Source organism: Eublepharis macularius, chromosome 1 (assembly GCF_028583425.1).
Source record: "Eublepharis macularius isolate TG4126 chromosome 1, MPM_Emac_v1.0, whole genome shotgun sequence".
NCBI lineage: Eukaryota > Metazoa > Chordata > Lepidosauria > Squamata > Eublepharidae > Eublepharis > Eublepharis macularius.
In genome coordinates this window covers 216,925,643-216,947,109 of record NC_072790.1, presented here as the reverse complement: position 1 = coordinate 216,947,109, position 21,467 = coordinate 216,925,643, and the positions used below count along the sequence as shown (strand labels likewise).

Sequence of the window (21,467 nt, the reverse complement as noted above, 5' to 3'; positions counted from 1 at the left end):
AGTGAAGTCAGCATGAAAATGAAAATTTCCAGAAGAGAGAACTCAATTTTCAGTGAAATTTAATAGACTTACATAGGTTAATTCAACTGCATGATAAACCCTTCAATAAAATTTAACTTAACCATTTTTATTCTGACCGCACTAAAGTAGTACAAAGGATCAGTCAAGGGCCACTATGCATACTTATCTATTTGAAGTATCGTATGCACGCTGTGACACGGTGATTTGTTAAATAAAGTCAAGCACAAAGTAAAATAAAGACTGCATTCCCAAACATATTTACCAACTAATAAATCCCAGCTAATGCACTGGAATTTACTGCCAAGTAAATATGATCAGAAGCAAGCTTCAAGTTAGTCAGTTCATAGTGATTTTTTCCCCTAACCAAATACTTTTCAGTCCACTTTTGTGGGAAAAATTAAACCACAAGTGTCAGGACTTAAGAAGTTAGAAAATCTGGAATCAAATTTCATTTCAATTCTCTCTCCTACTCCCATCCATCTGAATGGTTCAACAGACACCTGGAAAACGAAAAAATACTCCAATTGCTCAAATGCTCTAATGCTCCTAAAGCATTAGATTCATAAACATACCTACCTTTCCAGTTTCCCTGCCATCTCTGGCAAAGGTTCTTCTGTCCAAAAAGAAATCCATTTCTAGTAATATGAACAGTCGGTGTCTGCTTGCTCAAGGCTGGCTTGTCCTGGTTTAGCTGGTTTTTCATTCTCATGCCCCAGAGCAACTATAATCTCACTGAACAAGAAATTCAGCATTTTCCACCAGTATCCATTGTACTGCTCCATTTTTTTTTAAAACAGAGGAAGAGGTCAAAGTTATTCCAAACTCTATTACCTCAGCACAATAATCAAGTTTAACTATGAGTGATTGTAACTGGTTTTGTAAACCTCCCTCCAGCAAAGCTACCTGACCATGCAAACTGCTACATTAAACTGTTCACTACCTGCACTGTAATTTAATACAGGAAACCAAAATGGCTCAGAAGTTAAGAATATAAGAAGACAGTTAAAAGTTATAAAAATGCTGTCTTGCAGTAAAACAAGAAAAGGATCCCTATAGAAGAATTTTGATTTTAAAAAACCTCATGACGCCAATTTAGTATAAGTTTTAGTACTATTCCATTTTAGATCCTCATTCATTTTAAGATGGGCTATGGAGAAGATGAATAACTCAAACTAGAACTTTGATTTATCAAGACCTATTACATAAAGCCTGAAATTAGCTAATATAGTCTTCTCTGAATAAATTTGGATTGTTAACCTGACTATTCAGAATAGTATAGCCTCGATACAGAAGTAAATATAAGCTATAAAAAGATAAACATTTTCATGCCAGTTTGCTTGACGTTTTAGAGTCAGTATCAGATTGGATAAAGCAGATTTATTCCCCTAAAGGCGGTGCCTTCCCCCAGTGTAAGGAGTCTTCCCCTGACAGAAATGGCAGATCATCTTGCATCAAGAAAAACTGCCCCCCCAAAAGGCACTGCTGTAGGCGGAACAGACCTGTGGGATTCAACCTATTAAGTTTAGAGTCCTAAGAAAATACTATAGGTTGACTCTGCTCTGCAGAATGCTAAGTGATAAACTGGACAGTATACAGTTGCGATTTTAAGGGAAGAACTGTAGAAAAAGATTCTACCAACCCCTCAGGTTCCAACTATCCATAATAGTTGGGAGATCTGGGCTTAAGCACACGAATCTTTGGCTCTTATGTTTAGTTTGAGTCGTAGTGAGATATACTTGGCAGAGAAAACAGTAGTGATGCAGCTTGACTCTAGTGAAAGAGCAATCAATTATGTGAGGCTTAAAGTACAGGGATATACAGCAAAAAAGAGCTCAGACAAAAGAAGAATGTTTATCTTTGCAAAGAGGACTGAGTGACTTGGCAGAACAGTGTGCTTAGAACTATAATTAAGTAGATTTTCTGTCAGTTCAATTATTTCCATACAAAGCCAACCAGCAGAAGCATTAAACTCCTCCCCCAACAATTTTCCCACCATCAACCTGATGTTTCTATGAAATTCTACCCAACAAAAAACTTCAACAAGAAAAATCCTCATAATATGCTTAAAGGCTTTGGGAACCACCAACTGTCATGTGTTCTGCCATATGCCATCATGACAGCATACCAAAATGGATTCTTCTGTCTGAGGGAATGAATTCAAATAGTGCTGCCTCTTGAACCTGAAAGTTCTGCTCCTTCTGTCAAGAAGAACCTGGTGCCATGCCTTATTGATTCTAAAACTCACCCCAAACTGATATTAGCTAGCTGAATCCAACCATTCAACATTAAATGAACCAAGCACAGCATTAGGGACAATAACATTGCTTTCTCTCTCTCCCAGGTTTAAATAGCAAGTTACCTGGTACAGTCAACAACAGTGATCCACTACATCACTATTGAACAGCTACCTACAGTATAAATGGTGAGCACAATCCAATCACTTTGATAAAACTTCAAATGTATCAAAGATCCTGTTTATCTCCACCAGCAGAGTCAGATGTGACAGGACTTTTGTTTGTTTCCACAAACACAGACTCAAAGGCAGCTTCTTGCTCTTCTAAAGTGTCAGCAGCTGTAGCTCCTTGAACAGAAGCTGTGTTGGTAAACACTGGCTGATGTTCTGTAATCTTCTTCAACTCCGAGGTTCTCCTACCTTTCCTTTTGCCGAGAATCCTGACATAATTAGCTGGAACAAGTCCTGTTGTCTGACGATCACGGCTAGCCAAAAGCCAGCCACGTATTTTGGGCTGCCGTTCTAATAAGAAAAAAGAAACTTCAAGTTACAAAGAAAATTCATGCATATTGACACATTGGCTTAGTTTAAATGTAAGAGCAAGCTATGATTTGTGTAAAACGAATGTTCAGGAGGGCATTTTTATTAAAGGGATCAGAATTGCAATCCACAGTCCAAGAGGGTGCTTATATTTCTTCTATGTATCATCTTGCTTTTACTGTTCTATCCTCTACCTTTGTCATCTACTTTCTGCAGAGTTTATATGTCACGGTTGAGACAATTTTCTGTTCACATTGCTTTCTAATTCTGTAATCCTGTTGCATTTTACTGAATGTCTTATGCAGTATGAATTTTTTAATTATTATTTTGCAATCTGCCTTGGATCTCAGAAAGGCAGGCTATAAATAAAGCAAATAAATAAATAAAAATAAAAATAAATGAACTTGTCATTTCATTACACAGCCTGGGAGATCTTTGGATTCATGCAGTGTCCCCTCCCCAATCTGTCCTTATTAGACATGGGCGTGAACAAAAAAAACCCCTGAACCACGTGATTCATGGTTCGTAGCATTCCACGGAACCTCAAACCATGAACTTCTGACCTTTTCCCAGTTCGTGGCATTTCAACCGCCCTGCACCAGCTGCTGAAGCCAGTGCGGGGCGTCTGAAACAGACAGCCCATATCAATTTCACAGACCCCGTGCTGGTTTCAGCCCATCTGCTGAACCCAGTTCGGGGTCTGTGAAACTGACAGCCCCTTTCTCCTGCGCAGGGGCTGTCAGTTTCATAGACCCCACGCTGGGTTCAGCTGATAGGCTGAAACCAGCGCGGGATCTGTGAAACTCCAAACCGGCCACCGAACAGCTGGAAAAATTCATTTGTTTCGTAAAAATAAGTTCCCATGGACTGCGTGTTTCAGTGCAAATGAACCAGCCATTCCATACGGAATTTTGTTCCGTGGTTCATTTCATGCCTATCTCCAGTCCTTATACATGGCCAGCTAATGAATTATTTCCACTGTTGCAGCTACCCCACAGTTTGTCCAAACTGCCATACTATGGCTTGAATTTTCCTTGAAAACCAGGTATCCAGTCTGGGAATAAGCCACTCTTATGATTCACAAACCTGATTCACAAGTATAAAAGACATTTGCCTGCGGGACAAAAAGCAAGCTATGGCTTCCACAAAAGCAACAATAATTCCTTAACTGCTGTGCACAAGGAGAGAAGCACACAAAAGTAGAGGATCCACCAAGATCCTTCCTCTTTCAGGATTAAACCTGATTTTCTATTACCATTGAATCAAGCCTGAGTTTTCCAAGTGTTTGAAAACTCAGCAAATACCAGTTCTGCTTGATTTTCTGAGTAATCCTAAGGAGAGTTACTCCAGTCTAAGCCCACTGATTTCAATGGGCTTAGACTGGAGCAACTCTTCTTAGGATTGCACTGTTTGTGTAGCACTCCTTAGTTTTTCAAAACACAGTGAAAACTAAGCTGAAGGATACTTGAGATACAACAGTTAAGTCAACAAGTTAAATGCTCAAAAGGCCAACATTTAATATAACAGTAAGAATGCATACAGTCTCATATTCAAAATGAGAAGGGTTCAAAAAGGGTTGGCAATTATTTTTAAAAAGGAAAAGTGTATCTTCCTGCATGTGATATATTGTATTCCTCTCAATGAATAATATTGTAAAACATGTTTCAAGGCTGACTAAAATATACAGGAAATCACAGCTGCATCATAGCCTTTGCATCATAGCTGGGTTTTATATAAGAATGTTTTTTGTTTTGGTTTGAGATTTTTTTTGGAGTTAATTTTGAAAACTGAAGGAATACCCAGAAGAGAGAAAGCGCAGCAGCACATGGCCAGAGGCTGCAGAGGGAAAAGGCTGAAATTCATATACTGGTCTGAGATAACCAATCAAATTCTTAATTCTTAACCTAGCATTAGCAGCAGGGCCTCTTATACAATTATACTGGCACAAGTTAAATGATAAACCACAGGCGTATCTGTCTCAAGTGCAGAGACACAGGAGTTCATAACCAAGACAACAAGATTCCTTTGCCAAGATCAGCTGAAAGACATGGCCCCGCACACCAAAGATTAAGCAGGTTACCTCCAAATCTCCCAAACTATTCATTATACACTCAGCCAATAAATGTTTTTCTAGATAGAACATTTACTTTAAAGCACCACACTGATATTTTGGGATAAATGCACAATAGTTGAGAACTGCCTTACCTTTAGGTGCTAATGTTAGCATTTCACCTGCACGGAAAGAAATTTCTTCTTCTGAAGCAGCACTGAAGTCATACTCTGCTCTCCCAACAACGTGATCATCCTCTCCGCTTGCCCAGTCACTGGAAGCTGTTCCACAGAAAAAGAATGAAACAAGTAAACATAATTCAGTCAGATCGATGCAATGCTTGCTGCCAGAAAGTAGAGTTTGGGGGGAAACCCAGTTCACATCCCAACTGAACTCCAGCACAGCCTTGAGAAAATTCTTAATTCTCAATCTAGCATTATCCCAAGCAACCTTGCAGAGAAATTCCCTCCTCCAAAAAAGTTAGTATTGCAGAACTGTTTTGTTAGCCCCCACCCTCATAATTGCTCTCATTTGTCAACAAAAAAAGAGGGGGGGGGATCCCAGCTTTTGTTTCTATATAGTTGCCTGGAAAAAAACAGGGTTTCTCACCTGTAACTGTTGATCGTCGAGTCTCTTCTGTGCAGACACACATTGGGACTGCACAGGCGCAGGCCAGCCGCGGAGAAGATTCTTTTAGCTTCTAGAAATGTGACGGGGACGTTCGGGCCCACCGCGCATGCGCGCCGGTGTTCCCGCCAATTTTGAAGTACAAGTACCCGAACGTCCCCGGCATTCCCTCAGTTCACCTGAGCCGCCGGAGAAACAATGGAGTAAACCAAGCACTCACAGCGGGGCAGGTGGGAGGGAATGTGTGTCTGCACAGAAGAGACTCGACGATCAACAGTTACAGGTGAGAAACCCTGTTTATCGTCGTCGTCCTTCTGTGCAGCCCCACATTGGGAGAATAGCTAGCATCTCACCAATGGGGGCGGGTGTGAGTGTCTATGTGAACAAAGAATGCAGAACAGCCGTGCCAACAGCGGATTCACGGCGTGCATTCACGTCTATAGAATAATGTTTAATGAAAGTGTCAGCAGTAGACCACGTTGCAGCTTGGCAGACGTCCTGGAGCGGCACTCCTCGCAGGAAGGCAGCAGAGGCAGCTTGTGCTCGAGTAGAATGAGCAGTAATCAACAACGGGCACCGGACTCCAGCATGCTGATAACAAAGTTTAATCGCAGACACAATCCAGCGAGAGATAGACTGGGCAGAAGCTGGCGAGCCCTTGCGAGGGCCAGAGTAACACAAAAACAGGGCAGGAGACTTCCTGAAACACTTGGTGCGATGTAAATAAAACAATAAAGCACGTTTCACATCCAATGTGTGTAGAGTACGTTCCTCTGGGGAAGAGGGTGTAGGAAAAAAGGAAGGAAGGACCACCTTTTGATGCAGGTGAAATTTGGAAACCACCTTGGGCAGGAACTGCATACTAGTGTAGAGCATGACCGTACCGGGGAAGAACTGCAGGAAGGGGGGGGTCACACCTCAGAGCAGACAACTCCCCTACCCGCCTGGAGGAAGTGACTGCTACCAAAAAGGCAACCTTCTGCGTGAGCAGAGGCAAGGGACAGGTAGACAGGGGCTCAAAAGGGGAGAGCATCAGACGGGAGAGCACCAGGGTCAGGCTCCACTGAGGAATAGGATGGGCCCTAGGAGGAAAGGACTTTAAGAGGCCCTTCAGGAACTGTTTGGACAGCCAATGTGCAAACACAGTCCTCCCATCAATCTGCTCATGGAAGGCAGAGATAGCAGCCATCTGCACTTTAACACTGGAGAACGCCAGGCCTTGGGAGCACAGGTCCAGGAGGTAGTCCAGAATGACAGGTAGCGGGCAAATGAAAGGGGAAATCCCTTTGGGGGCTAACCACCTAGAGAAACGTGACCACTTCCTCTGGTAGGACAACCTGGTAGATGGCTTTCGGGCATTCAAGATCACATTAAGCACCCTAGCAGAGAGGCCTAGTCTGGGGCGCAGAGGAGCCAGGCAGTCAGATTTAGCACTGCCACATCGTGATGCCACACCCCGTCCCTGAGTAGCAGGTCTGGGGCGTGTGGAAGCGGGAGACACCGCCCCTGTGACAGGGAGAGTAAAAGGGGAAACCAATCCTGGCGAGGCCACCGAGGGGCAATCAGGATACAATGGGTTCGGAAGGCTCTGATCCTGGAGAGGACCTTGTGAAGGAGCGGGAAGGGCGGGAAGGCATAAAAGAGCCCTGGAGACCAGGGTATCTGGAAGGCATCCCCCAGTGAACGATGGCCAATCCCGGCCCGGGAGCAGAACAGGGGAGCCTGTGTGTTGTGGACTGTGGCGAAGAGGTCGACGAGCGGGGTGCCCCACATGCGGAAAACCACGTGGAGGTAAGCCCTGTTGAGGGACCACTCGTGTTGGGGCAAAAACACCCTGCTCAGCGCGTCTGCTGCTGTGTTGCTCTCCCCCGCAATATGAACAGCCTTGGGCAGGACGTTGTTGGCAATGGCCCAATTCCAGAGCGTAGTCGCTTCCCTGCAGAGCTTGAGCGAGACCGTTCCTCCCTGCTTGTTGAGATAGTAACAGGCCGTGGTATTGTCCGACAGGACCTGCACCCTCTTGTTCCGAATGACATCTGCAAAAGAAGCAAGGGAGTAACGGATCACTCTAAGCTCTAAGAGGTTAATGTGCAAGTTCACTTCAAGGGAGGACCAAACACCTTGAGCAGACAGGCGTCCACAACGCCCTCCCCAGCCTAGATTGGAAGCGTCCGTAAAGACGGTGACCTCCGGCAGGAAGGGACCAAAAGGACAACCCTTGGACAAATTCCCCGGGACAGTCCACCATACCAAGGACCGCTGTATCACCCTCGGGATGGAAAACCCACGGTGTTGACTCATAGTGAGGGGGTTGAAAACCCGAACAAACCAGTTTTGCAGAGGCCGCATATGCAGGCGTGCAAAACACACCACCCCTGTGGAGGAGGCCATGAGGCCCAACAACGTTTGAATCAGGAGGGCAGTTTGGAACCGGTTATGCACGAAGTGGCGGGCCAGGGAGGACAGCCTGTGCAAGTGGTCTGGGGGTAGATAAGCCCGGCCCAGCAGAGAGTCAAAGTGGACCCCGATGAACCTAATGCTCGTACCTGGGGACAAAACAGACTTCCCCAAATTAACCACTAGCCCCAGTCCATCTAGCACGGACAAGGTGAGGGCGATAGAGGCCCGGAGGGAGTCAGAGGAGGGACCCACCAGGAGCCAATCATCCAAATATGGATAGACAAAACAGCCACTAGACCGTAAATGTGCCACCACGGTGGCCATACATTTAGTGAACACCCTGGGCGCCGAGGCCAGGCCAAAGGGCAAGGCTATGTACTCATAGACAGCGCCTCCACAGGTAAAACGGAGATATTTCCTGTGGCCCTCAAAGATGGAAATGTGGAAGTAGGCGTCTTTGAGATCCAAAATGGCCATCCAGACGCCTGACTCCAAGAGTTCCAATACTCGTGACAGAGTAAGCATCCTAAACTTTTCCACCCTCAAGTAAGTATTAAGGGCCCGAAGGTCCAAAATGGGACGAGACCCCCCCCCCCATCTTTCTTATCCACAAGAAAGTATCTCGAATAAAATCCCCAAGGGGAAGCAGAGACATCAACCACCCGGACAGCACCTTTGTTAACCAACTCCAAAACATTATTTTGTAACACAACATTACAACAAGAAGCACAACGAGGGGGGTGCGAAAGAGGGGGTGCAGTGGTAAACGATAACTTATAACCACGGGCCACAATAGAGAGGACCCAGGTACCAGTAGTAATGAGTCGCCAACGGGGCAAGAAAGGCCGTAGCCTGTCCAAGAACAAGATATCAACAGTGTCCTTGGAGGCCAACTGGGAAGCGTCCTGGTCTAGTCAGAAGACCGTGGGCTTCTGCGCCGAAGTCGAGGGCTTGGGCGAGGGAGGCTGCTGTCGTCCCTTGGACCGGCCGGAGCGTCTCGAAGAGTGGCGCTGCTGGCCAGAGTAGGAACGGTGGCCATAGGATTGACCGGAGGAGAACCCTCCTTGGCGCTGTTGGAACTGCTGGCAGGGGGACTGATAGGACCGGAACCTGCCGTACCGATATCTCGGACCCGTCTGCGGAACCGAAGGCGCAACCCCGAGCGACTTGGCCGTCTGCTGGTTCTTCTTCATGAGAGAAAGGGACTCATCCGTTTTCTCTGAGAAGAGCTGAGGACCTTCAAACGGAAAATCCTCGACCTTGGCCTTCTTCTCGGGGGGCAGGGCAGTAGATCGAAGCCAGGCGTGCCGACGCAAGAGCACTGAGGATGCCATCGCACGTGCAGCAGAGTCGGCGGCGTCCTTGCCAGCTGTCATCTGTTGCTTCGACAACCGGAAAGCCTCAGCCTGGAGAGCCTTGACCAAGTGACGGCGATCGTCGGGAAGGTCAGAGAGGTAGGACGACAGACGCTTCCACAAGAAGAGATTGTAGGAGCCCATTATTGCTTGGAAATTGGCGATCCGGAACCCCAGGGAAGCCGAAGAATACACCTTCCGACCAATGCCATCTAGCTTTCTTCCCTCCCGATCCGATGGAGCCGAAGAGGAACCACGTCGGAACCGAGCTTGACCCTCCTCGGCCACGATGGAAGAGGGTTTCGGATGGGTGAAGAGGTAAGGGCAATCTTCCTGCTTGAGGCGATAATATTTCTCGACCTTCTTGGCTGTAGGAGGCACGGAAGCAGGGGTCTGCCAGAGCGCGAGGGCATTGCCAACGAGATCCTCGACCGGGGGGAACGCCACCGAGGCAGGAGAGCCCGAGTACAACGGCTCCAACAGCTTGCTCTTGGGTTTAGAGGTTGTGGAGGCGACGTCGAGCTCCAGCGCTGCGGCCATCCGAACCAGCTGCTCAGCGAACACCCTGTAGTCGTCATTAGGGGACGACGAGCGGAGCTCCCCCACAGCATCGTCAGGGGAAGGGTCAGAGGCCGCGTCCGAGGAGTACTCAGACGGAGATGCCAGGCCCTCTTCATCCTCGGAGTCGGAGAAAGCCACCGGGGTCTGTGTCGGAACCGAAGGGCGTTCTGTCGGAACCGAGGTAGAAGGCTGGGGTGCCGAAAGATGGCGACGCGGCTGAGCAGCAGTCAGAGCTGGAGGCAGAGTTGAGGGCGCCGGAACCGAGGCCAAGGGCGCCAACGGACCAGGCAGGAAGGGGGCGGATTGCTGAATCCAGGCCACAAAATCTTGCCAGGAGGCCACGTTCCCAAAGCCCAGGACAGGCTGCCAAGGTGGTAGAGCAGCAGGCAACGGAACGGATCGATGAAACGGCGCCGGAACCGACAAGACTGGCTGCGATGGAACGGAGACCTCCACCGGGACCGGAGCAGATGGCAGGGAGCGTTCAAACTCCTGAAACGCGTCCGAAAACCCATGGAACGACTCGCAGTCGTCTGGAATCACCGGAGGAGGCGTACGAGGAGGCGACGGGGTGTTCAGGAGACTCTGGACGCCCTCAGGAGGAGGGGCTGGTCTAGGAGACGAACCAGCCAATGAAGTCGGGGCCGGCGATAAAGCACGGCTCTTGGATTTCGACTTGGCCTTTGTCTTTTTTGGCGGGGGCTCCGAAGAAGCCTCAGTGGCCAAAGGTTTCGAAGAAGGCTTCGAGGAAGCGCGTTTCTTCGCCTTCCGACTGGACGGAGCACTCACGGAACCGGAGGCAGTCGAACCCTCCGGAACGGACGGTCCCGCCGGATCCGAGGGGAGCGGTTCCGGCGACTGACGAGGAGCCGGCGAGGGGGCGACAGAGCTGGGCCTGCTCCCGGACGATCCAGAAGGCTTGGGCGGCAGAAGGTTGGCGTCCCAAAGAAAGGCCCGGAGCCTGGCCTTGCGGTCGTTCCGCGCCTTCGGGGTGAAGGCCATGCAAAACTTACAGCGCTCCACAACGTGCCCCTCGCCCAAACAGATGAGGCACAGGTCATGACCATCCGAATGGGTCATTTTAGTGCCACACTGCTGGCATTTTTTAAATAGAGAGGAATGGGACATGGTGGAGGCATTTCCCAGAGATGAAGGAGGAAACGATAACTCACAAGCGAAGAAAAGTCCGAAGACACAAGCGACAGCTAAAGAACCTTTTCGAACGGCGGCGAAAAAGGAACTGAGGGAATGCCGGGGACGTTCGGGTACTTGTACTTCAAAATTGGCGGGAACACCGGCGCGCATGCGCGGTGGGCCCGAACGTCCCCGTCACATTTCTAGAAGCTAAAAGAAACTTCTCCGCGGCTGGCCTGCGCCTGCGCAGTCCCAATGTGGGGCTGCACAGAAGGACGACGACGATCAATTACTTGCCATGGATATGGCAAGTAAGCATATGTTTGCAAGCTTGATTCTGAACTCCTCCACAGAAGAGAAGCAATTGTCATAAATGTTTTACCCAAGTAACCGATTAAATTCAGTCTGTAATACTTAGATGCTTTATAGAACTTCAAAGTATTTTGCCATCATTTTATTATGCCATTAACCCATTGCAAACAAACAGTGGAAACAGTTCCATTCGGACTGCAAAACATTTCCACTTCTAGCACCCTAATATCATATGTTTAAGCCCTTGAGATGTTCCTAATAATAGCTTCATTTCATTAGTGCTTCCCATTAAGATTTCAACTACGTTGACACACAGTCTTAACTAAGTTGACATCAACAGGCCTCTCCTGGTAAGTATGCCTTAAGTATCTCTAACAGAGCAATCCTAAGCAGACGTATACCCTTCTATCTATTGAAATCTATAGGCTTAGAAAAGTGTATTGCTTTTTAGGATTGCACAGTAAATTGCTAGATGCAAACAACCTGTAAAGTTATGTGCCTCTTTTGTTGCTCCTCCCCACACCTGCCAGCACCTGCTGCTACCTGTCACTATTATTTTAACACCAACAATGTAAGAGGCACTTAAGAGGCCCATCATACAGGTCAATGTAGCAAATTAAATACCAATTAATTTAAACTACTTCTATGGGCTCAATTTCTGTTTGTAAGAGGAAGTGCAGTCCTATGGACTATTAACTAAGCAATGAGAAGTGTCTCTGTCCTGGGCCCCTCCCTGGATTCTATGGTCAAGTGTCTAACAGGGAACAAGGTGAATCAAAACAGAGGTGATACTAGCTGGGAAGGCTGATAATTTGGTGTGGCTGCTGAGAATGTCTTTTTCATCAACATCTGGCACATACTCCATTTTTCTACTCCACCAACTTAGCAAGACTGATCCATGCCATTGTATCTTCTAGACTAGATCACTCCAACGCACTCAACAGAGGGCTGCCTTTAAAGATAACTGAAACTAGCTAGTTCAGAATACAGAAGTCCAACTTTTGAGTAACACACAGTGCTGGCAACATATTACACAGTTCTAGAACGTGTACAAGGGTTGCCAATTTATTTCCAAGCCCAATTCAAGGTACTGTTTTTGACACATACAGCTCTGCACAGCTTGGCACCTTCATATTTAAAGGACCATGTTTCCCTACATGAGCCTACTCAGCAATAACAATCATCTGAGTTTTAACAGGACCTAGTCTGTAGTATTCCTTGATGGCAGTTTCTGATTGGTTTCGTCTGTTGGTCTTATACTGAAAAAAGACTGCCTAGTGTCATGTTCAGAATGCTTTCATGTATGCTATTGCCAAAGAGACTCCATTTTAATCCTTGCAGTATTATGAGTGCTTTCTTCACAGGTGCCAGGATGTTCCCAGGCAGCTATCTCACAGAGGAGGATTGTTTTGGCTACCGCTGTTCCAGCCTCGAAGGACTTTCGTCTGTTGCCAAGGCAAGATTTCTTCCATGCCTTGTTCTTCTTGTGATCTTGCAGCTAAGATCCCTTTCGCCAAACCAGTGACCGCTGAAATACCAGCGTCAATTGCAACCGTTCTGCTTTGAAGCTGCATCCAATGGTGCTCATTTACATCCGGTTGCCCCGACCACGGGGTAACTTCTGAATAATCCCAGCTTAGGACACCGCGGCGGGACGTCTCCCACTCCGTTTGCTCGGTTGTCCTGTTCCAGTAGAGCCACGGTTGGCTGCTGGCATGCTCGGGTATCGACTCTAAACTTCGTCGGCTGTCCATCGGTGGTTGCGTGAACACCGTACTAGCCCTTCGTTCCCTCGCCTCCCTTGGTCTCGCGCCCCACTGCGTCGGAGTGGGTACGGAAAACAGTGGTTCGGCTGTAGCTCTAGGCCGGGTATCCGCACTGCTGGGAGCGAGAGTGTAGAGCATACTAACAGAGGAGCCGTTGCCTCTTGGTACGGGTCCTTGAGGTTCCAATCCTTGAGAGCCGGGGGAGGCATACGGATCAAACAAAGGGTCCCTAACTGGGACTGCTTTGGAGTCCGTCTGATCCGGCCTAGGCATTGGAAAGGTGATTGGTAACAAAATGTCAGAACTGTGGCTAGATAATGCCCTTACTCCAGACTACCTTCTGCAATCAGACAAAAGCCCGTTGTTTTCAAAAGTTTACTGAAGAAAGAATGCATTATAGTCCACGAGCCTGAATACAATATTCAGGATGGTACATGTGAATTGTTACCAATGACAGGCAAAGCATGAGGTACAAAGTAACAGATCCCAGCAGGCCCAACCTCCCCCCACAGTTCTCATAACAATCCCTTTGAAGCTCAGAAAGCGAAAGTCCTTCGAGGCTGGAACAGCAGTAGCCAAAACAATCCTCCTCTGTGAGATAGCTGCCTGGGAACATCCTGGCACCTGTGAAGAAAGCACTGAAAGGATTAAAATGGAGTCTCTTTGGCAATAGCATACATGAAAGCATTCTGAACATGACACCTAGAATGTATGATGCGGTTTTATTTGTTGCTTGTGAAGTGCCTTGAGTTTGCTGTTAGGAAAGGAAGGCATTATGTAGGTATTTTAATAAAGATGTAAAAATTCTTGATTGTGAGACTATAGTCCAATACTTCTTGACTGATTTGTTCACATAAATGCTACCGAAAGAGAATACACTTGACTACATCCAGGAAGCCTCTCTCCAACAAGATTACTTTAACTTTGGAAATCTAGTAGAGAACAACCCTTGGATATCCTCACTTGTTTTTAGTGACCTTGCTGGGATGAGTAAAATATACCTCTGTATTTAGTACACGCATGTGAACATTCATTCTAACTAAAGGCCCAATCTTAATCAAGAGTTAAACCTGGGGTTTGAATTGACTGCAGATTAAAATGAGAAATCTAGCTAGCATCAGTGCAGCTGCAATGCCAATGCATGGTTAAGAATGAAAAGGGAAGAAGGAATTTGCACCAGAGATGGGAGAAGGAGGGAGCATATATTCCTGATAATGCAGTCCACGCTTTACAGGGAGCCAACATGACATTCATACCAACCTGATAAATAACCTGTCTACCTAGTAATCTATAGCAAGTGAAAACATAATTCCAGGGTATTTTTTACCAAAGTTATTTTTTAAGGTAACAAATGACTAACAAAGGCATATGTGAGCTCATGGGCTAGTAAATGAGCCTGTAAACAGCAAGCAAGAAGCATCTCAGACAACAAGGAAAGGATGTGTGAGGGGATTCTCACCAGTGTCCCAATGAAGGGAGACCCCAAAATCCCTTTCAATGAATTTTTTCATTGGATTTTTTACTTTCAGCTACCAAGCTTCCATAAGCAATGCAGGTCTGCATGGACAGATAACTCAGTAACCTTTGTGGATTTATTTGCAAAACTACTAGCAGTGGAAATACAGATGAACTGACTACAGGACAATATATTATGGTAAGTCAATAAATGGTATCTTCTTTGGCATGAGGCACCCACAAAACAATTCGTTGGCTGATATATACAACAGTTTAATGTTACACAAAAGTCTTTCCTTGTGCTACTTACCTGAAATGTTGCACACTGCATCAAGTAGTTGCTGCCCTAAATACAAAATGGTCTGAGTTTTTTTATCCCAGAAGACCAACACAGCTCATTTACTCTAAGCTCTGACATCTCCACTTACACACAACTGGTGCAGTTAAAAGAATAAACTAACTTTCTAAAGGGGAAGTAAAGCATTTAACATTTTAGAGACATGTGACTATTCTTATATTTTTTTCTGTATAACAAAATATAGTGCTCTTGCAAATCACTTTACATATATTACCTAGTTAATACTGACAACTTGTCACATGAGGCAAGACTCAGCCAGAATAAGAGACTTCCTGATTTGTAGCTCAGTATTTTAAGCCAACAGAATGTTAAATAGTTTGCTTTCCAGGACAGCAAAACCATTGTACTAAAAACCTTATGCTAACTTCAGCTTATTACCCTGCAGTTCCGTAGGTGAAAAGTCAAGTGTTTATTATATTGCTTCCATTTCTATCATCCCGGATATCCGAGTCTTTACCTGTTTCTTCATCAGTGTAGGTAGACAGGAGCTTCCAAATGAGGTAGGGACCCCCAAGAACAACAGCAAAGAACAGGAAAATAGGCCAGGATTTTGCTGAGTTAGCTGCCTTGTCCTCGGGACCGATGCAAGCCACAGTTCCTTCACTTTCTGCCCACAAATCCTCGTTCTCTGACCTTTTTCTCATTCCCAGCAATCGCTGTAACCGTCTGTAGAGGTACCTTATAGTTCTGACTAATGCAAAAGCTGAAAACACCTTGGTGAAATGTATTTTGAGCCGAGAGAAGTGGTTAGCTACATCCAAAACAGCTCTGAAACTGTTGTAGACGGCAGAAAAGGTAGCATCCATCATCATGCTCACTGAGGCAAAGGCATGTACTATACTTTCAATGGACTGAAACGCACCACGGCTGCTCTCCTCAGCCTGCTGAACGAATCTGCTGGTAGGAATGTCATCCATCCGATACCGATTGTAGCCCAAACCACCATATCCATAACTGTAAGGGCTGTAGCTCCCATAAAAGGAATTTCCATACGTGCCATAGCCTGGAGAAAAAGAGCTGCTGTAAGCAGGTCTGAAAGTATTCAGGGTACTGTTTCCTGCCTGTTGTGACGGCCTTGGCAAAACAGGAGGTGGCACTCGTGTCAGGGTGGGCTGTCCAGGCCGTGTCAGCTGACCGGCCATCACATCAGCAGATCTAAAATTCAGAAACCCACTATTAACACACAGCACAATTGTAAGTTTAGAATAATCCTTCATTTTGCAATTCTCCAAGTTCTATAAGCTGCATTCTGTCCTCAGCGAAGGACACAGCCTGCTGGCAGAACGGCTTTTGCATTGGCCATAGGATGTGCCACAGATAAGCAGAGTGACAGGATACAACCCTGTATATTTAAAAGTGATTTTAATCAAGCTTACACACATCCCTCTTAATTGTCTCCTTTACTAGATATATTATTAAAATGTAGGACTTCAAAAATTACAAATAATCGCTATTAAAATTGAGTGTTTAATCTCAATTACTGAGTAGCTCTTCAGCCAAGGTTCTCCACACAATACCTCCCAGTAATAGGTTATGGAGAGTTAATATGTAACATACATTTGAGTTGATCTTTAGCACTTGAAGAAGCATGAATTGCCATGGATTTTAAAAAATTCAGAGCCATTTGGGGGCAATCCACCTCCCACTGTAATCCCCCTTGCCATAGCCTTAAAGCTCTACTACTGAGGCTTTGGTCTGAATCCTCCCATTTATGGAAGTTAAGTTGCCATCTACCAGGCCTTTTCTGTGATGGCTCTGGAGTTGTAAAGACACTGTCCACTGGGAAGTTGTGTGTTCTTCCCCTGTCTCCTTTTACAGACAGATAAAAATCACTTTTATTCCACTAGACATTTGGGGATTCATATTTCCATACAGTTGTTTTTAAAGATTTATTTTAAGTGATCCCTATCTGGACTAGCAGGTACTTTAGAACTATCAAAACATGAAACTGCTGGCCATGACAGGATCATACATTCTATCACAGTTTTGCCCTTTGGGTAGAGAATTGTGAATTGCTCATCCCTCTCATTGCCATTACAAATGAAAACTGAAAACAAGGGCAAAGAGGGGCTTTACTTGCTACATTAATTTCCTTCAGTCAAGATCATAGTTTTTATTATAAGGCAACCACAACGATCTTAGAAAAAAATAGCTGTCCTGGACACCCTGACGTTAAAAATTTGGACTTGGAGTTTAGGACTGCAATACTAGTCACATATGAAGCACTGTCCTCAGTTGGCAGACTTTACACACATACATGGAGAAAACTTCTTTTTGGAAACAGGGGGCCCAGAGGCCTAGAAATATTGGACGGTCTTTGGAATTGCAGTTCAAAGCTCAAAGGTATTTGAAATAAGAACAGTATGACCTGTTAACAGCAACTGATTTTTACCAGAGAATAAGTACCATTTAACTCGGTGAGACTTACTTCCAAGTAAACAAATTTAGGCTGGATTGATTTTATGAAACAAGAGAACATCCAGCAGAGTAAAGTTGCAAGTTCATTTCAAAGGTTAATTGGGCAACACCCATCTACATTTTGCCTCCTGTAGATTACACTAGATGCCGGATACCAAAACCAAAACTAGGTGGGAAGTACTGGATTGCCTAGGAGTCAGAGTACTGAACACAGCTAACATGGGCATAGTGTCATTATTCGGACAAAATACGATTGCTGTTCATCTACACACAGCAATGATAAGTTGAAATATATATGATAGGCCTAAAAGAAAGGAACTTTTGTAAAGCTTCCCAGTGCAGTTGCCACAAAATGACTATTAATGAATCTGGAATAATGATGCAGTTCACGGGAACACAGTGAAGATAAATAAGTAAATATCATTTTATACTTCTACTTTATACAGCAAATCCAGGGACCATAAAGCTAGTCTCAATTGCCTCTTGGTGGGTTGGATCCAACCAGCTTTTCTGCTGGTGAAAAAGAAAAGGGTTCCCTTCGATCACCAACCTCCCCAACATGTGATGGGGGCTGCATTAAGGGGAGGATTTGGGTGAGACTAAGCAGAAAAGTGGTCTGGACCCAACCCAGAAGGTGTTTAGCAACTAGTTTGAGAGCCAGTTCAGTGTAGTGGTTAAGAGCGAGGGATTAATCTGGAGAGCCGAGTTTGATTCCTCACTCCTCCACTTGAAGCCAGCTGGGTGTCCTTGGGTCAGTCACAGCTTCTACAAGTTCTCCCAGCCCCACCCACCTCACAGGGTGTTTTGTTGTGGGGGTGATAATAGCATACTTTGTAAACTGCTCTGAGTGGGTGTTAAGTCATCTTGAATGTTAAGTCATCTTAAATCAAATGTTATTCTTATTATTATTAGTCACTTTACCCTCTGTAGCTGCTCTTTAGTTTACAGAATGATCATCAGGAAGTTGTGTCTGGATACCAAGGAGTAAAAGCTTGAATAAAGTGTAAAAGGTTCATCATGTTTAAGTGATACTTGTGATAAATTAAGGCCATCACAAACTGCCTCTACTGATCAATCCTAGGCCTATCTGCTCAGAAGTTAGGACCACCAAGTTCAATGGGGCTTATTCCCAAATTAGCACAGGTAGGATTGCAGTGAATTCAGGAACATTGTGAAACCTTAATTAACCAGGGAATAAGGATAAACATTCCGGAACACACCCAGTTTGATGAAATTAGGAAAGAGAGATGGGAGACTGGGAAGAGGATAAGATTAGCAATAACTGCAACTGCATGCATCAACTTGTGATTTTACTGGGGGAAATCTACTAGCAAAAAATTATCATCCACCTTGGAATGCACCTGGAGCTGGCCAAGGACACCAAAGGACTGAGGTGTTGTGGTCTGTTTATTTAACATTTTGGAGAAGGCAAGGGACGGAAGACACCCAGATCCAAATAATAAACGGAAGGAAATCTTTCAAAACATGTGCTTGCACAAACTTCTCAATTAACGTTGGGATTCCAGTTTATAGCATACAAGGTAGAACACAGTCCTGTATAACCGTGGTCAAAATTAAGATTCAAAATCTATGGGTTTTGACTCTGTATAAGATTGCACTGAGAGTTACAAAAGATCGTCTGTATGGACTTTTGGCCTATATAAGGCAACACTGATCCAAACACACATACACAGAAAGTGTACCATGAGAACAAGTCCAAGGTAGAGAAACAGAACCTGACTGCGGTTCCTCCACCAATTATTACATTGCACTTATTTACTTACAAAAGCTCTACAATTATTAACAGCTTTTCAAAACCAGAGAGAAAACTTAAGTCAAGTCTTCATAAACAATTCCAGGGAGACAGACATGTTCATTCACTGCAGCAAAAACAATGAGTCTTATGACATCTATCTTAAAGACTAACAAGTTCAGTGTGATCTCAACTTCTGTGAGCCACTTTGTCCCACTCTAGCCCGTAAAAACATACATGGCAGTATATGTATTACTCTTTATACAAGCTTCACTGTGAAGAGAATCTTCACTGTATTAAAATGGAGGAGAGGAAAACAAAGTAGGTTGCTTTGGATCCCCACTGGCGAAAAATGTGGGCTACAAATGAAGAAAAATTTAAAAAATAAACAGCAGCTTAGTGAAAAACTCTGCTCAAATGAAGGGTGTGGAAATTATTAGCATCAATGTAACAGAATGCCACCTAGACAAGCTGAGGGAGGTGTATGCTAGAGGGATGGAGCCCGGGGGCCGGGGGGAGGGAGAGAGTTCCCAGTGCTTCTTCCTACAGGTTAGTACATTTTCATCCCACCCTTCCTTCCAAGCAGCTCGGAGCACTCTATTAGCCACCACCACCACCCATTTACTTCCTCACAACTAGTATCTGGCTAAGAAAATAAAAGGGCCATCCAAAACAGAGTTACACCCTTCTACGCCCACTGAAGTCCATGGGATCAGAGGGGCATAACTCTATTCAGGATAATTAGGAGGGTAGCTGTGTTGGTCTGCAGTAGAAAAGCAGGATTTGAGTCCAGTGGCACCTTAGAGACCAACAAGAGTTTCAGTGTGTAAGCTTTCAAGAGTCACTGCTCCCTTCTTCAGAGTGTCTGAAGCAGGGAGCTCTGAATCTCCAAATCTTACACTCTGAAACTCTTGTTGGTCTCTAAGGTGCCACTGGACTCAAATCCTGCTGTTGTGTTCGGGATGAGGCGGTGACTCATTTCCAACTTCCTGGCCGAACAGGAATCTGAACCCAGGTACCTCTTCCAGGTCCTTAGACCTACGTTCTCACCCACCATGCACCACACTGGTCTGATCTTACAAAGCAAAGAGTCCTTCTTCCTCTTTTCCATAGTAAGCGCAAAAGAGTCCCCCTTCACCACCTTCGTGTCCATAGATGAGTCTGGGAGAAGCCTCTAAGGCAGGATGGGTGTGTGTGTGTGTACATATGTGGCCAGACAGTCGGCTGAAGCAGCCCCTTCACTGACTACCAGGGAAAGAGAAGAAACATGGACTGCCCCCCACCCCGCGTATGAAACATATGCCCCAACCCTGGAAGAGGAAAGGGGCTTCACCCAGGGGTGCGTATGGGGTGACTGCAGCTGCCCCCTCCCCCGACTGAGACTGCGCTCAGCAGTTCTTTCTGCTCGTCAGGCCTGCTTTCCCTTCCTTCCCCCGCCTCCCTGGCCCGCCACTCACAAGCGCCTGTTCTCCCAAGGCTTGGGCGGCGGGGGCTGGTTGGCCGCCATCATCGCGCGGCGGCGGCAGCTGCGTTGAGCTTCGTCGTCTTCTCCTCCGCGAGAGAGCGCCGAATTCGTCGACCGCCCCACGCCCCCGCCGCAAGTCCAGCCCGTCACTCGACTATCTCTGGCTGCGGCTGATCGAGCCTCGGGTACTCGCTCCAACTGCAGAGTTTTGTTTAAAAAGCAACTGACAGTGACGTGTTGCAAATTCGGCTCCCAATTGCAGTACTATAATGGACAGACTTTTAAAACTATTATTTTATAGTCCACCTTTCTCACTGAGACCCAAGCTCACTACGTTCTAGTACTAATGAGGATTCGTTATTTGTTGCTGTGAATTTATTACTACTGACCCAGAATATCACCCCAAATCATCTTGGGGTGGATTTTTCTCTAAGAGGTATGCATGCAAGATGCTTTCCTGCTCCCATTTTATCTTGACAACAGCCCTGTGAGGTAAATTGGGCCAAGAGACAGTGACTGGTCTAAGGAAACCCCACCTGCCACCCCAAAGTCCTGCAGGCTTCCAGCCACTACACAGAACACGCAGTCTGACTCTACAATCAAGCACTAGACAATCACATTTGCTTTTATGCGTCATACAGGGACTCTCTCACCTGAAAGACTGATGAAGCATTTTTTACATTACAATATGCCCTCCTAATACAGTAAAGGGGCAGATCAACAAAGCCAGGATATTACCCAGATCTAGCCTGCTACAACACACTTGCACTATGTAATGTGCCTTGGGTCTCAGTGAGAAAGATAGGCTATAAATAAATAAATAAACAACAGAACACCACTGCTTGTCACCTACAGTTCACAATATACATCGTACAAGTGCTCACATAGAACTCATCAAGAAATTAAACACTTTATGTCACCCCGGCTTAAACACAGATCTGGACTTCCTTACTAATTGTAACTTCTAATAATTCAACAGGACCCACTTTATAGAACTTTGACTGTTCTTAACAAGTTGC

The 21,467-nt window shown here is 45.7% G+C and overlaps 1 protein-coding gene across 3 annotated transcripts; it reads right to left on the bottom strand.

The window, feature by feature from the left end:
* Nucleotides 1–42: 42 nt before the first annotated feature.
* PEX13 (peroxisomal biogenesis factor 13) lies at nt 43–20,533 on the bottom strand. 3 transcript variants are annotated; one of them, XM_054987574.1, is made up of 5 exons: nt 20,441–20,533; nt 15,270–15,967; nt 14,765–14,800; nt 5,000–5,125; nt 43–2,776 (listed from the first exon to the last, which is right to left on the bottom strand). In XM_054987574.1, the coding sequence occupies exons 1-5, from the start codon at nt 20,491–20,493 to the stop codon at nt 2,484–2,486; spliced, it is 1,206 nt and encodes a 401-aa protein (XP_054843549.1). In that variant the 5' UTR covers nt 20,494–20,533; the 3' UTR covers nt 43–2,483. The 3 variants fall into 3 exon arrangements, with proteins under 3 accessions (XP_054843549.1, XP_054843552.1, XP_054843545.1); XM_054987577.1 differs by lacking the exon at nt 14,765–14,800; XM_054987570.1 differs by lacking the exons at nt 43–2,776; nt 5,000–5,125; nt 14,765–14,800 and adding an exon at nt 5,857–7,507.
* Between the last annotated feature and the right edge of the window lie 934 nt (nt 20,534–21,467).